This window comes from Melanerpes formicivorus, unplaced genomic scaffold (assembly GCF_026170545.1).
Source record: "Melanerpes formicivorus ecotype bairdi unplaced genomic scaffold, bMelFor1.0.p_v2 SCAF_56, whole genome shotgun sequence".
NCBI classification, from domain to species: domain Eukaryota; kingdom Metazoa; phylum Chordata; class Aves; order Piciformes; family Picidae; genus Melanerpes; species Melanerpes formicivorus.
The window spans coordinates 3,608,771-3,625,728 of record NW_027142408.1 but is presented as its reverse complement, the minus strand read 5'-3'; the positions used below and the strand labels follow the sequence as shown (position 1 = coordinate 3,625,728).

General features: G+C 42.3%; 1 protein-coding gene across 1 annotated transcript in view; it reads right to left on the bottom strand.

The window, feature by feature from the left end:
- ZFPM2 (zinc finger protein, FOG family member 2) overlaps positions 1-16,958 on the bottom strand; it is a 301,378-nt gene that overhangs the window by 213,389 nt on the left and 71,031 nt on the right. The window contains exon 3 of the mRNA XM_068161271.1: positions 14,301-14,402. Coding sequence (XP_068017372.1) covers positions 14,301-14,402 — 102 coding nt within the window. The remainder of the gene's footprint in view (positions 1-14,300; positions 14,403-16,958) is intronic.

Genomic DNA, 16,958 nt, shown 5'->3' with positions numbered 1-16,958 from the left:
ACTAGCAAATAAAGTGAGTTTGAGACTCATGTGGACTGTACCACCACAAGACTGCATTCCACAGCTGTGACCAGAGTCAGGTTTTTTATTGGTTTGTGGCTTTTTGGTTTCTTTGTTTTAAACAGGGCTGCAGAATCCAAATGAGTTATCAATTGAAAACAGGAACATGTAAGATCTTACTACCCTGCCACTGACAACGAAGCCACTGTGGAAAAGAAAAATGAACAGCAGCCTCCAAATTTAAATGATTCTTCTCAGAGAAGCCTGCCCACCTCAAAAAGCATGTGTGAGCCACAACATGTCGTACAGGAAGCATTTACATCAAAAATGCTTTCCAAAGGGGAGTTAGAAAAGCAAGCAAATCCATGAACAACACTCTGTAATTAACAACCTCAAGGATTTGCTGTTTGAAGTCCTTATTGCATTCAGTAGTCTGGATCTGGCTGAAGTAACTTACTCAACCTTTAAGGCCCTTTTACATTGTCAGAGGAGTGGAAAAGGGCCTTCAGCATTGCTTCGATTTGCATCCCTATTAATTCACAGGAGCTAACAGTTTTGCTGAGTAGGTAGAAAGCACAATGATAAAAGCAGCTCCTCCTGGAAGAGCTTCTGACCTCAGGCCACAGTCCTACAAACACTCACCTATGTGCTTAACTTAATGCATACGAGTAGCTCTTTGCTTAATGGCATGCTTATACACCTTGAATTCAAAGCCTGTAAACGCCTGGCAAGATGGGAGCTTAGAAGACCAAAAGCATTCTCCTAAAAGTAGATTTATTTATTTGTTGATATTACTACCTGGAGAGAAAAAATAAAAGAAAACTGATGACTGACTGATTCTACCTTCAAACGCCAGGCTAGGCTGGAAAAATAGATTGAAGCCTGTTTTGGTTTTGAGATATTTTCAGATGCCCAAAAATATCCTTGCCCCCATCTCCCATTAACAACAAAGTCCAGGTGGACGAACACTCCCCTGCTGACTATGCCTAGCAGTCCTGCTCCCAAAATTAAGTGTATTTGTGAGTATTCACAGGTATTCCACATGTTAGTTATTACCAGACTAGGTATTCACTACACTGACATCAGTGTGCACTTTTCTATTTACTTAAACACAACCAGAAATGTTGAGATCCTTAAAGACCATGTCTGGCCGCCCTGACATAAGGTAATAAATGTTTACCCTCTGTTAAAATTTAAATAGCTGTCTAAGGGTACCCCCAGTGCTTCTCATGGTGTTTCTGGAGAGAAGACAATGCTAAATTTCACAGTATGTGGCAGCATGTTCTTCTGCAAACAGTCCCCTGACATGCATAGGGCATCACAGGGAGCGAGGAGTACTCCGGCTGAAGGTGGCCACGTTAGGTGACAGCAGTCAGCTTTAGTGTTGGCTATTCTTTATTTATGCATATAGACTGCTTAGCACAGATAAAGCAAAGCTCTGACTGCTGGTGAGCAAAATAAAGTAATATTTCACAGTTATGATGTCATCAAAGGACTGTATTTCATGGCTATAACATCTTTGCAAATGTATACATAAAGTGGTATCCCCAAGCAGCACTACTTGCTAAGTCTGCCTGAGGTCCAGCCAGGTGGACCTCCTTAAATTCCATTTACTGTACATTAAGATTTGAATATCAAGGAAGTCTAAATAGCCTGAGGGTGCAAAAGGCATTCTGAGTTTCATACACTGCAGCATACTTGCCCCATTACATAATTTTTTCTATATATTATATGCTGTGTTATCTGCGATTCCCTCTGAATTTCAGCACACTCTTTCCCTTTCATGCATTTATCTGTGCATATATGCTTTATATATTATATGTAATTACAAAATTACAACTCAAGTGAATCTCATATGCTATATAAACTATCACTGATGTGGTCTCAGGGTTTCAGATCTTGAAAATAGAATTTGATTACTTTATTCACTCCAAACCAGTATCACTGTAGTGTCAGCCTTAAGCAATAGGGGCTGCTAAAAATCACTTGGTTCCTTCTTTTTTATTTCCAAAAAGGAAAACTGATAGGATTATTTTTGTGATAAATTAATTTTACCATGTAATTGCAATTATGGCTTCTAATTAATGAATGGTTTCAGCCTCACTAACTAGGTCAGCGTTTGCCTTTTAAAAATACATCGTTTTTCTCTCCAGATAAGCGTCACGAGATGTCCAGGCTTTGGGGGAATGCACACAGCATTTGTTACAGGGCAGTGATTCCAGAAGCTGAGCAGTGGTGAAAGGGATGTGACAGGCTTTCAGACATGTTCAAGTCATAGTTTGTCTCTTAAAAAAATTAAGTAAATAGAAACTCCAAAAGCAAGCACCTGGCAAAAGGCTTTGTCACAGGGCACATCAGGGCTTCTAAGGGCTCTTACAGTATCGGTTAATTTCCTGCTTGAGCTCCCCGGCATGTGCAACACGGAACCTGAGAGCAGTGCACCAGTAGGACAGCTGATCTACTGCATCCTGCTTGCCAATATGCACATGGCATTGGACAACATATTGACAAGAGGCAGAACTCAAGAGCAGATTTGCTGTAATCAGATAAATTCCAACCCCCCAAAAAAGTATTAAAGGAAGCTGAAGTTTCCTTAATGCATCACGTAGGAGAGAGGCCAATGCCCCTCACTGCCCCGTGCTCTGTCAGATCACATGTTTGAAGGCACTGTGCAAGAACCCTTCTCCAGTGTCCCCTGGTGATGTCCTCTGGCACATATACACCATTGTCAATTCTGCCCTGTTCACCTCCCAGCCACATCCCTGTCAACAACCTCATCACACTGTTCTTCCATTCCAGAAGATTCATCAGTTGAGGCATAAAGACACCAAAAATCAAATTAAGTAAGTTGCAACTATTAAAACAATGATTAGCAGGACAAGATGAGAGAAAATTCATTTCCTTGGAAGAGGTTCAAAATTTGATGCCTAAAATGTATATAGCAATTAAATGGAGAGAGTAATTAAACTAAATGCTAGCTCTTATCAGGCTGCAGCACACCAAAATCTCTGGGTTTCTTGGAGGATTTTTCTTTCTTTTTTTTTTCCCTGCTGCTAGAAATCCTCACACATGTAGAGAGCACCTCTTAAAAACATTTCCATGACAAGGTGAGATCCAACATACACTTGGGAAAAAACTCACTATCGAATGCTCAGTAGTTCTGTCACTGGGGAAAAAAAACAACTGTTTGGGCTCTTATCTGAGAATAAGTCAGCAACAACCAAAAAGCAGAAATCACAGGAGCAAAAGTACTAAGTAAAAAAAGTTTACAGTCCTGCCTACTTCATCAGATGGTAACAAACAATGCAGAGCACTGCCAGCGTGGCATTTGGCAAGCCTAGGAACCAGGGCGGTGTGGCACCTGAGGAAGCTCCCAGCGAATGCTTCTCATGGGAGCTGTCCAGACAGCCTCCTTGCTTCGAATGAGGACTTGTATTTATTGATATAAGCAAGCCAAAGATTAATGAACTGATCATAGTTTTGGCATCACTGTGTAAGTATCAAATTTCAAATAACTAAATGAAGGGTTATTCTTTTTGGTTTGTTTCCCACAATGCTGTAGTTTGAAATTCCTTTAGCTGCCACCTAACCCAAAATGCATATATGCAACACTCCGGACCAGTGTGTCTATGGCATACCTCCTATTGTCTTTCTAAACGAGCCACAATCATTCAGCATGGTTGCTTTATGCTGATGGAGCACTTTTAAAAATGAGTGTCAGAGAAGCAGAGACCTAGCCTCATAGAATCACACAACGCTCGGGGTGGGAAGAGACCTCCGGAGATAGAGTCCAACTGGCCTGGAAAAACCACTAACAAGCAAGCCACAAAAAACAACCCCAACAAAGAAATGAAAGACCAAAAAACCCTGGAGTCCCAGCTGTCCTCTCTACAGATGCTTTAGAAGGTCTCAGCTCTTCAGCTGACTGCAGAGGAAGTGAGGAACAGTGGCCATTTCTCACCTACGACTTCCCAAACACAGGCTGTAATCCTTTATTCCTTCTCCCTACCCAAGTATCTGCATAGGTACATTAAATGTTCTAACTCTCGCCAACACTTCTGAACTTTGGCTCTGGGGAGTCAGTAATTCAATTAGAATATGTTTAAACAACTAAAAATATTGTTAACTGAGCAAAAAGGAGGTCTGATGCTATAAAGACAAACGTGCTTACTTTTGCCATGATGGTGAGTAAGTGCTGAGCGACTGCGGAGTGCCAAGTGTCTATATGATCATTACTGCATTTGACAAAGACCATTGCACATACCCTTGTCTGAAGTCTACATCAAGGAGAGGAAATAAGATCTGCCATTTGCTCCATATCCTTTTGACTATGTGATAATAAAGTCCTCTAAAAATGAAGTGTGGCAATTCAATCCTAAATCCAAGCGTGCTAAGCTGGTCTCACTGAGCTAAACACAAATGCTGAGAAAGGCCAGCTCAGAATGGAGAGGACTTTTGCCCAGAGGACTCCACTGCAGTCCCCTGTCCAGATTCCTTTTCTGACTCCCAGCTGTGTCAGTGTGTAGAGTAATTTCTAGTATCCAGTTTGTGATTCTGGGGGGGACACCTTAGAGCTGCCTTCTGATACCTGAAGGGATGCTAGAGGAAGGCTGCAGAGGGACTTTTCATGAGGGTGTCTGAGACAGGAAAGGAGGAATGGTTTGAAGCTGAGGGAAGGCAGGATTAGAGTGGTTGCCAGGCAGGTTGTGGCTGCATCCTCCCTGTCGGTCTTCAAGGCCAGGCTGGATGAGTCTTTGAGCAGGTGAGTCTAGTTGAGAGGTGTCCCTGCCCATGGTGGGGAGGTTGGAGATGATCTCTCAGGTACCTTCCAACCTGAGCCATTCTATGACTATGATCAGACACCATAGCTCCTGGTGACAATGTTTGTGTTGTTTCAATTACATTATTCCAATTTTTATGTTAGGATGCCTTGAGAGAGAGTTCTTTAATGATGTGCTGAACACAACACAACTGAAACCAACTGAAACCTGCCAATTTAAGAAAGCCACTACCATCTCTCACCAGCATTTGCATTCAACTGCTGGACTACATCTTTCTGTGTTAAATAACACCATGTTGTGTATAGAGTTCAACACATTAACACATCCACCCTTCAATTGCTCCAGCCAGTGTTGCTATGCAGTGTCTCACATGCAATAGTCGCAGCTGAATTAATGAGAAAAACACAACAAAGAACAAAACAGTTGCGGACCAATTACTTGTCTCTTTTGATTCTCACCCCATCTGTTTCCAAACCCGGACATTGTTTCCCAGTCCTTTGCAATTACTAGGGTGTTATATTGCCTTTATGACCAATCTACAGTGGAGACAGCTGAAAAGTGCAAAGCTTCCTGCCAGCCTCTGCAGGTCCCTTGGTGCATGAAACTACAAGAAACAATGCATTGTAATGCAGATGTTCATTGATTCCCTGCAGAATATCACAGAGTAGGAGTCCTTCACTGTGTGACCTACAGGGATTTGTACTTTACATAATATCCACTCTATAGCATATCATGTCCAAAGCAAAGTACCTAGTGAATCTGATCATTCAGCCCTTCCACATGCCTTTCCCAGCTATCAACTTTTTTCAGAGAACAAGAAGTCTTTTGTGCTTGAAGCATAAATGTCAATCAAAACAGAATACATTTCTAATGTGTATCACCTTTCATTCAGAGTTCAAAGCCCTTTAGGAGTCAGGCCAATGCTCTTGCCTTGTGATGGACATCACTGAGTAGGAAAGAATTTAGGAAGAGACTGGATCAATTTCAAGTCTACCTAGTTTAAAAACTTGTCCCTTGCAGATTAGGATGGTTTCCAAAGAACACTTTACACCTTACACAAAAATGAAAAGTCTTGCTATGTCAAGTAATGAATATTTCACAAATGGGCAAAAAAAGGACCAGGAATACTAAATCACAGCATCATGGAATGATGGGGGTTGGAAACCATGTCCAAGTTCCCTGCCAGGGCAGATTCACTCTGGGCAAGCCTCACAGGAATGCATCCAGGTGGGTTTGGAAAGCCTCCAGAGAAGGAGACTCCACAACCTCTCTGGGCAGCCTGCTCCAGGGCTTCATCACCCTCCAGGTACAGAAGGCTTTCCTCACGGAGAGGCAGAACCTCCTGGGTTCCAGTCTGTATCCATGGTCTTTTCACACAGCCATGGAATACTAAGATGTTTCAGGTAGTTTCAGTTATCTGAAGCATTTTCACTGGGATAAACACAGTAGTTTTGCATTTGAACCTATTCTAAAAAGCTAATTGTTTAAATAAAAGTACTCCAAATGTGAAAGGTACACAGGAGAAGATGCTGCTGCTAAACTAATCTTGTAATGGCATTTAAACTCACATATATATATTAACCGTGGGAAACAATGATAAGGCAATAGCTTCCCAACTGACACCACAGTTGGCATGCTTGACAAGGGCTCCAGTATTCAGTGATGAACTCACTGGGTTTTGATATTCTTAAGCTGCAAGTCAAATGAGGTAATGCTGATCTCCAAGCTTACAGAATCCTATTGCATTTGCACCTTGAATCATGAGAGGGAGGCTGCAGAGGCCACCGTAACAAGTGACACCAAGCCAGGATGTATCATTTCATTTCCAAAATTTAGAACTGCCTTTTCATGTGATTTTAGGAGGAACTGTTCCTCATTCACATGATTTTAGCTCAATGACATCTCCATTTTTTCTTAAAGCCTTGCTGACCACTGTTTCTGGGCATCATTTTGGCAGGTGTGACCATAAATTAACATCTCTCCCATGATTTCTAAGTCACACAACAGTCTGTTTCCCACAGAAGCCAAAACTGCACGTGGGAAAGGTGACAGCAAAGGTTTGGCTGCTCTGAGTCTACACAGCCATCCTCCCACCATTCAGGCCCAGCAGAGAGCAGTCCACCACCAAGATGAACTGCCACGAAGAACAGCCAGCTTCTGAACTACGCGTGTCTGCTAAACATACAGGAGCGTTAAACACCTCTGCCAAGGAACATTTCTGGGAACTGAGGCCAAACAGGGTCAGATTTATGTGCTGAGATTTCCTTAGCTTTTAAATAGGTGCCTGCACACAAGCTACCTTCAAATAGGTGCCTGCACACAAGCTCTCTCTGGAGAGTGCTCCCTGCAAAGCTTTAACCCCTGCACCTTGGGGTCTACCTGGGCAGTGTGTCAACTGGCCTCCGATGAAGTCCTGCCAGGGACCATTTTAACACCTTCCAAATACATACTGCTCAGCTTCTGCCATGACTGAGTTTACTAACAAAGGAGTAATTCTCCATCTTCACACTAACTGACAGGAATGTGCTCATGACCACGTAAGAACAGAGAGCTGAAGCCCCGAGTAAGGTCTGCAGGAGGAAGTAGCTGATACAGCCAGCAGATTGTTTGGTCAATCCCTGCTCATCCCAGGAAGATGGATATCCTGGTGTTCCTCTGAGGGGTTCCAGGTCATACACTAAGAATGGCTTTTTACAATAACCCCTTTTAAATAGCAGTTCTTACAATCATTTGATGCTATAAGAAACTCAGCTTTTATTACCAAAAAATGGGGGGTGGGAGATGTACAAACCTCAAGAGGTCCTTGAGGCCCCATCCCTGGAGCTGTTTAAGACCAGGCTGGACGAGGCTCTGTCCAGCCTGATCTAGTGTGGGGTGTCCCTGCCGATGGCAGGGGGGTTGGAAGTAGATGATCCTTGTGGTCCCTTCCAACCCTGACTGATACCATGATACTATGATAAGAGTTTATGCTTTTAGCAGACATCTGGCAGTGAGTCCCAATGATGTATGGATGAAGTCTGTAATCTATAGGTACCAACCCATCATAAAGGCCAAATGAGTTGAGTATAGTGAAAGAATGCTTAGGGAACAATGGTTTTACTCAATCAGACCTAAAATGGAATGAGGCCTTGCAGAGTTCTGCAGATGGAATTTCAGGTAATCAACACAAAATCTGGGCTATGCATGGAAAAGGATTGGGAACATTACAGTCCCTGAAGACTTAGATCAGCTCTGTATACCAGACTGCAAATTACTGGCTGTCCTGCATGTAACACACAGATGTGGTAACCTTTTGAAGCAGCTCCACTATCAATATCCAGACCACGAATACAGCGGTCCACTGGCAGACTTCAGCTACCTTAACAGTATTCAAGCGTCAAAAGACAACTATTACACCATCGCCTTTGCTGTCCTGCGTCCGCATGGCCTCCTCCCAATTCCAAACCAGTAATGGAAGCCGCATGAAGACCCACATAAATCCTCCCATGCTCCTCTCAGATCCCCTCCCAGCTCCCCAGTACAGCAGCCTGGCTCTCTGCTTTTAATCCAATATCCACTTCACTACAGAAGATTTATTTAGCCTGCCTCTTGTCTCATAAAGGGCTCCCAAAGTCTGCAGTGATTTTTGACACTTGGTTATAACGTTTCCATGACCCCCCCTACCCCCACCGCACATACCACACCACCACCCAGCCTCATTTTCATACAGATACAAAGCATGGGGATAAAATGATGGTTCATTATAGTGGTACAGAGCTCTTATCTTCATCCGGCAAGAGTCATTTCCTTCCAAAGATTGAAATGCAAATGTGAAAATTAATGATAACTGCATTATCTGATAGCAGAGATAATACCGATTCACTGTCAGAGTAACACACAGTCCTTCTATGATTTCCTCTGCTTCTTCCCAGTATTCTTCTTACTGTCAGCCTATATCTATAGTTAACTACGTTGCATGGATTTTTGTTAATTTACATCAAATAGCATTTCCAAGATCTTCTATCTACCACATTTCCCCAATCAAAAAAGGAAACAAAATCAGGACAGTAATCTCCAACTCCTTCTTAGGAGTAGTTTAAAGAGAAAGAAAGAAAAAAAGAAAAGGGGGAAAAAATTGAAAAGGGGGGAAAAAAAGGAAGGGAAAGAAAAAAAGGAAAGAAAAGGTAAAAAAGGGATGGAAATGACTACAGTTAATGTCTGTTTCCACCTTGCAGTAGTCTTCTAACCCTTCCAATCTATATTACAGTGTTTTGCTTTGCAAACTGAACTGTTTATGGTATTACTAAATAATGCAGAGGAACCCCATCAGTCACTACCTATTCACAGGGATTCTTACCAATGGTTACAGGAAATCTCTTCAGAAGCTGCCGTATCGGATGGTCACTAGAACCTTGCTGATCCACAGCTCATTAGAGCAACACCCCAGAACTGCCCTGAAAGCCTGGTTCTATCTTTTATTAAACACAGTTCAATAAATCATACTTTAAGACACTGGTTCATTTTCTGTTTACTATTTTTCTTCAACTTTCTGATACACTTCAAGAAAAATACCACCCTGGAACAGCAATTAAAAGAAACTACGTGGTGCCATCTCTAGCTGCCCTTTGTACTGTTTTCAGCAGTTCTCTGACACATGCATGTGAGCTCTGAAGAGTCTTCTGAGATGTAAGGTGAGCTGTGAATTCATCCTGCTTTACTATTATCCACAGCAGATGTTGATTTACTGGAGACAGAATTTTACACCTGGGCAACACTTCTGCTTTACGTGGAGACGAGTGTGCACAATACATGAACAAAATATGGTTACGTTACCACAGGAGTTTTAGGCTCTGATTTTCCACCGCTTTTGGTTGGCTGGTTGGGTTCATTCCTTCATTTTGGAGACATGGACAAATCACATTTTCTCACTGAGAAAAATTCAGATACATTTCAAAAGAATTCCTGGGATTGCCTTTCAAGGCTCATAAAATCAGCTCACTTGCAAGAAAGCTGTGCTCCTTCACAATTCTGAAAGGAAGAGCTCGCCCAGGGAAAAGGCATGTGAAGTGAGAGAGGGCGAGTGTCAATTCCTCCTCAGGACCAAGACTTTCACCTTTGCAAATCACAGAATTGTCAGGTTTGGAAGAGATCTCAAGGCTCATCCAGTTGCAACACCACTGTCAAGGGCAGGGGCAGCTTCCACTAGATCAGGTTGCCCTATTCTGAGTTCACCAACTCCTACCACAGAGAGTATTTCTTTGTCTTACCAGGCAGATCCAACTTCACCAACGGCTGAAACACTCACTGGTTATTGGGCCTCTCTGGGAAGAAAGTCAAAAGAGTAGGATGGCAGAGCAGCTTTTGAAAACCTTTTCTGGCTTAGTCAGAAGTAGAAAACTGTGCCCCATCTGTCTAAAATGGAACAAGTTTCCCTTGTACATTACTCACAGAACAGATACAGGGTGTCTTCTACTGAGTTTATTCTATCACTACACAGTAGTAGCACACAAATTAGAAGAGCACAAAGCAGTTACCATGCCTAGCATAGCTGCTGGTGAGCAGAATTTCTAGTGCCTATAAATGCATCCACATAGTAGAATATTTACACAAGTACTACACAGGGTATTGATTTATTCACTCCATCTCAGTTGCCAGGAATGCCCACGGTCAGCCAGCCTAACTTCTGCGCCAGTAGAATCTACTCCATTTTAAAATCTCACTGTTTGCCACAGAACTGGATCACGACCTCCTGGACAGTATCTTATCCTGGCTGCAAGTACTTCTAATGACAGATAAATGACTTTTCACAAAAGGCTGCAACAATTAAGGTTTTTAAGCACTAAAATCTCTTCTTTGTGTCTGGAATAGCAGAGTTTTAACATCCATTTCATCTTCTGATACTTTTACTAGGAAGAGGTACCCATAGTTATCAGATTTTCACTCTGAACTTGAAGTAGTTTGTAATCAGGCTGTCCTTTAATATTTTCTTTGATAAAATAGATAGGAAAAGGACCTAGACTTAATACCAGTTCTTTCAACATTCCAGTGGCTCTTCTCAAAACCTGTTTTGAATGTAAGGTTCTTGAAGAGTGAAGGCAAGAGATAGAACCTTTATTCAGCATCAAAGACGACTGCTGTGGAGACAAGTAAAGTAATTTGAGAATCCAAACACATGCTTTAGCCACAAGTCCATCTTGTGGGCTCAGCCTTGGTTCACTAAGCCCCAGGATTTTTCAGGCATACTGCCCGTTGTGCAAAACTTTATCACCTTCTCACAAACACATAACTTCATAATACTGAAGCTAAAATTTTGCTGCAGCTAACATGTCAAGTTATTCAGGTCTTTCAGTCTTTCCTCCTAAGAGAGATGCTCCAGTCCCTTAATCAACCTCCCAGCTCTCTGTTGAACTCTCTCCAGTAGTATCCTGTCCCTCTTGAACTGAGGAGCCCAGGACCATACACAGCATTGCAGATGTGCTCTTACTAGGGCTGAGTAGAGCGGGAGGAGATCCTCCCTTGACCTGCACACTTTTCCACAGAGCAGTGAGAAGATGACTCCTACTCTCTTATGTGATTGACGGCCTGCAGAAGACAGTCTGCTGATCGTTATGTTTCGAAACACTGATCCCTGGCCTCACACACACCGATATACTAACAGTAATATAGAGGCTATATCTACATGCAGCAAGGCATCCAATAGCAAACAGTATAGTTAAGGCTGTAAAATCATCTCTGCTTCCATGTTTTAAAGTTAAGTATTTTCACATAAATTTGGTTAAGACCAGTCTTGAAGACCCTTTCCTTCCCTTTTTGCTGGTGGCTATAATGGCAAAAGGACCAGGTGCTTTACTGTGTGTTTGTACAATCTTCTGAGTTCAGTTTCCTTTATTTCAGAGCAGTCTTCTCATTATAAAGATTTTATTTTGTTTGAAATGAGGACACAAATGATGAAAGTGAGGATGGTTTACAAAACATTCAGGTAACACTCAAAGTGACTGCACAAACTAGGCATTATCTTTGCAATTTCTTGATGGCCAGTGGAGGTCACGAGGCTGTGGTCTGAAAGACTGCCTCAGCAGAAACTCTTGGAAGCTACAGCACATCTGAACTTTGAATTTCTTCACAAGAATATTCTGGCTGCAAAGGCTTGGAAATGCACACAAGCCATTCAACAATGCAAATTTTCAAACAAGCACAACTGTGAATCATGGCAGAAGCTTAATTTTGACTCATTTGTGACTAAGTTGCTGCTAATGAGTAACTCTCAGAACTTCAATTCTTGGCATGTACTGGCTCTGAAAAATAACAATATGTTCCCTTAGCACTGAAGAAAAAACAAACCACAAAAATCAAAACAACAAAACACCTCTACCACGAATCCTTGAGTTGTCACAGTTCACATTAGCAGCTGACAACAACTTGTATCATGCAGGACACAGTCATTTTGGGATCCTGAGAAAGCTCCACCTCAATAAGGTGACCAGAGACAGAACAGATAACAAAGAATGTATGATGACCTGCTCTTTGAAGCAGCACCTCTCCTAGGAGCTGGGCAGGCTGTTGAAGTTTGCAGTGGTTCCATTCACTCTGTGCTGAAATGTGCTCCTCAATAAGCAAAATATTTCATGCTCTGGTCCTGTTCAAATGGCTGAATAAAGTTATTTTTGTACTGCATGGTCAAAAATAATCTTCTGTTGATTGTTTCTTTTTCTGTATCAATACATACCCAAATCCATTCCAGAAACCATGCATGATGGAGAGTATGGCATGTGGGATGTAGCCATTTCTTTCTTCACACAGATTATATGCTTGTAAAGAAGAAGTATTTAAGTAAAATAGAGCTGTTTAGTTTGTGTGGGTAGTCATCAGTTTTCTGAAGGCAAAAGGAACTTTCCCACATTCAGCTTAGATTTCCATCTTCTCCCATGTCAAAGCTACCAATAAAAGCTACAGGAAATACACATCCCTCACTGCTTAACTGAAATTCCTTCCCAACAAAATAAGTGATACTGGTTTTACTCCATACTGCCATAAAAGACATCTCTGAAACTTTGTCAGGTAGCTTGGATATAAAGCAGCAACCTCCTCCAATATTGAGCCACGCTGAAATGCACTACAACTAAAGAGCAACAAAAACCTGCTGATTACAAACAGCTTCTTTATCATTAAATTAAAGCCCAGCCATATGTTCAGCACTGACTGACTTCAGTATGAAGCTGGAAAAGGCCATTCTGCTACATTCAGGAACGTCCTTTGTGTTATTTTACATGTGCTGGACAGTATTACAATACTGAATGTTGTTTCCATATAACATCACAGTGCTGCCTATGGAATATCAACTTAATTCTGTATTACCATTAACAACATTTCAGTGACATCATCGTAATTAGATAGACTATGTCTTCCTTTGTGTTTGCATTGTATTTTCCAGCTACTTTCAGGAATTGACTTTCAGAGAATTACCATTAGTTTTGCTCTCCTCTTCATGATGAGCATACAGTAATTTGCAAAATCAAGCAAGGATGAAAATGTGATTGAAATATAAGAATTTTTCTAATGAAATATTATTATTGCATTATAAATTATTGATAGAAAGCTTCTGGAGCTCTTCTCCGATGTGCTCATCCTCTTCAGGGAAAATCTCCATAAGTGAGGCAGCTATTCTGAGAGTATATTTGGCTTCTGATGAGTAGTTTCCAAAGGCACTATTAAAACAGTCAATAGAATGGATTTTTAAGGTCCACTCCAGAGTCCATACCCATGAACACACTGCACTGAATTCAACTGCAGAATTACCTGATTGAAAAATACCATTTGCACCTTTTCCCCAGGTACTTTTGCAGCACCAACAGAGGCTTTAAACATTGATACTGAACAGCTGCTTGGAAAGTACTCCCATGTCACCATCACATCTTGTATCTCAGCAATGTTATGCTTGCATCCTCTTCACTGTGCACAGTACAAAATATTACCACGAATCAGTGTTTTAATGTGAAGTTTAAACACTGCATTGACTGCAGTCTACAATTTCACTTTCAACTGAAATCAACATCCAGGTATGACTTTTTTTTTGTATTGAACAAGTAAATCCCCTGAGAACATCAGTAGGTACCATACCTATTTGATGTGTTCACCACGTTGCTGAATGTAGGCAAAAAGCATGAGGAGAGAGACAGGCGTGGGTCTGGTCTGACGGCCTCAGAGAACAGCAGAACAGCTTCCACCTCAATACAGCCATGGAACAACCCATGATACATTTTAATCCTAAAACTCTATGCAGCAGCTTTTGCTTTTGTATCAAGCAGGCATGTAAAGCATTTTATACTGAGCAATCTACAAAAGGGTATAGTCAAACCCAATTTTTCTCAGGAATTTTATCTTTGTACTTACCCATCAATCTCCTGGACTCCAAAGGGTCATAAAATAAATAGCTCACTAAAAATCAATGCAAAGCATAACACAGACACTAAATTAATAGTATTTTAAAATACTGGAACCTGGTTAAGAAATTTCTCTTGGCTTTCAGCTGCTTTTTCCTACCTGGCCCATCCCAATCTTCAGTCTCCACAGCAAGCTGCCCTGGTTTCTCTGACCTTGCATCGCCATCAGCTTCTGCTGCCTCCTGGATGGCTTCTTCACTGCCTGAAAAAATAATCAAAGAAACACAGTACTGACATATTTCAGCAGTGGCTTTCAGGCAGAGCTCCTACAATACCCAAACAACTGCTTACATGTGGAAGTGAAAACATATGCACATCTATAAACAGAGTAGGGGGAAAACTCCGAGTATTAGACACATACATCTGTGCTTCCAACAAGCGCCAAACAGCCAAGCCTTGCAGCTCTGTGGAGGGACAAAGCTTAGGGATCAGTGTTTACTCCATACTGCTGAAAAGAAGGAAAAAGTTAAAAAAATGACAACTTGTAGCTCATTATGTGAGGCAGTGCTCAAGCACTCAGTAAGTCTGTATGCACAAAGGAGAGGAAGAAATCAGCTCCTTACTCGCCAGCAACATATGCTTGCAGTTCTGCCTTTTCTGCCAGTGACACTTAACCACTTCTGATGCGTTGGGGATTAAGGACAGGACAAGAGGATGGTCCACTGAGCATTCTGGCTGCTCAGGCTACTCTGGGGTATTCTAGGATTTAAGACATTTCCCTCTAAAGGTCCTAATGTACCAGCAAGTCCCTATAATCATTTTCTCCCTATCAAGATTTATCGCAAGAAACACAACAGTTCTGACAAATGTAGGAGTTTACACCACCCAGAAATACCTGAGAACAACTGTCTGCTTCAGCAGGTCTGCACTACAAGGCTGTGTGTGAGACACATGGCAAGTCATGGGAATGTTAAATGTTTAGGGATAACCATGTAATTGTTATCTGAACAACTCCTTACTGAAAGTGCAGCCATTCCAGTTAAACACACATTCTAGGTAAGTTCTATGCCAACATGAAGGGCAAGTGTGGAGTCTTGCACCTAGGAAAGAATAACCCCATGAAGTAGTATAGCCTGGGGGCTGACCTGCTGGAGAACACTGGAGGAGAAAGGGACCTGAAGGTTCTAGTGGACAGAAGGATGACCAGGAGCCAGCAATGTGCTCTTGTGGCCAAGGCCAATGTCATTCCAAGGTGTGGCTTGTATGACAAGAGAGGTTCTCCTCCCCCTACACTCCGTCCTGGCGAGGCTGCATATACATAGTGTCCAGTTCTAGACCCCTCAGTTCAAGAAGGACCTCAGGGAACTGCTTGCGAGTCCAGCACAGAGCCACAAGAGTGATTAAGGGAGTGGAACATCTTCCTTATGAGGAGAGGATGAGGGAGCTGAGGGCTCTGTAGCTTGGAGAGGAGGAGCCTGAGAGGTGGCCTCATTCATGTTGGCAGGGTGAGCGCCAAGAGGATGGAGTCAGGCTCTGCTCATTGATGCTCAATGACAGGACAAGGGGCAGTGGTGGAAGCTGAGGCATAGAAGTTCCATGGAAACAGGAGGAAAAGTTTTTTCACTGTGAGGGTGGCAGAGCCCTGGAACAGGCTGCCCAGGGGGGTTGCAGAGTCTCCCTCTCTAGAGGTATTCAAAACCTGCCTGGATGTGCTCCTGTGTGAACTGGTAGAGGTGATCCTGCTCTGGATGAGCTTTTAAGGTCCCTTCTGGCCCCTAACATTCTGTGAAAAGACTTTGAAATCACCACTATGAAAAATTGCCTTGGCAGTGAGGGTCACAGCACAGCCTGGCTACAGTAATGTGTTACAAGCCATCTCCAGGGGCTTTTCCAGGCCAGTGCACTAGTGCACTCGCGGGTTTTTAACTAATCAATCCACAAAACTCTTGCAGAGGAAGAGCCTATGAACAATGGGAGGGGGGGCATAATCAAGTCTAAACAACGAAGTACACTGCTCAAACAGGACTGAACTATGGTTTGCTTTTTTCTTGAAGCAATTTTCTTAAAACAACCCCTGGGTCCCAGAGGGAAGTGACACCACTATGAAACAAATACTGCCTATTTCTGAACCTCTAAGTCAGGCTGGTCATTGCTTTGACAATAGGACAACAAGAAGGAGCAAAAAGCACAACAATTAAGTAGTAACTTGTCATTTTTTCCCCACTCATGATAACAAAAGCTTTTATTAGCAACATAGGTAAAGAAATGTGATTACAACAGGCCATGCCAGATCCCCATATGTTATCACTGGAGCTATATTTATACCAGATAAGATTGTGACCCAGAGTTTTCAAGTACATGATTATATACAAACACTATGAAGCAGTAACTTTGCATGCAGAAGAAACATCTTGTAATAACACACTCTTCCTGGCACTCATAAAACAAACTAGTTTTCATAGGCTAAGAGCCTGGTAAACTCCTCCTCAGACAAAGACATTCCTGTATTCACTCCAGACTTTGATAACAAAATAGAGTTCCTTATATACACAGTGCTAAGCACCTGGTGCAGTGTATACAGCTATACGTCAAGCTGAAAGACACAGTGACTATTTGGGCTACTTTTTTCTGCTGAAGGCACCGTGTGATTTCACCCAGGTATTTGAAGCTCACATCCTTCAGCTCAGTTTCCAGTTACCTTTCAGAAAACAGTCACAGAACCACAGAATTGTCAGGGTTGAAAGGGACCTCAAGGATCAGCCAGTCCCACCCCCTCTGCCATGGGCAGGGACACCTCACACTACAGCAGGCTGCTCAC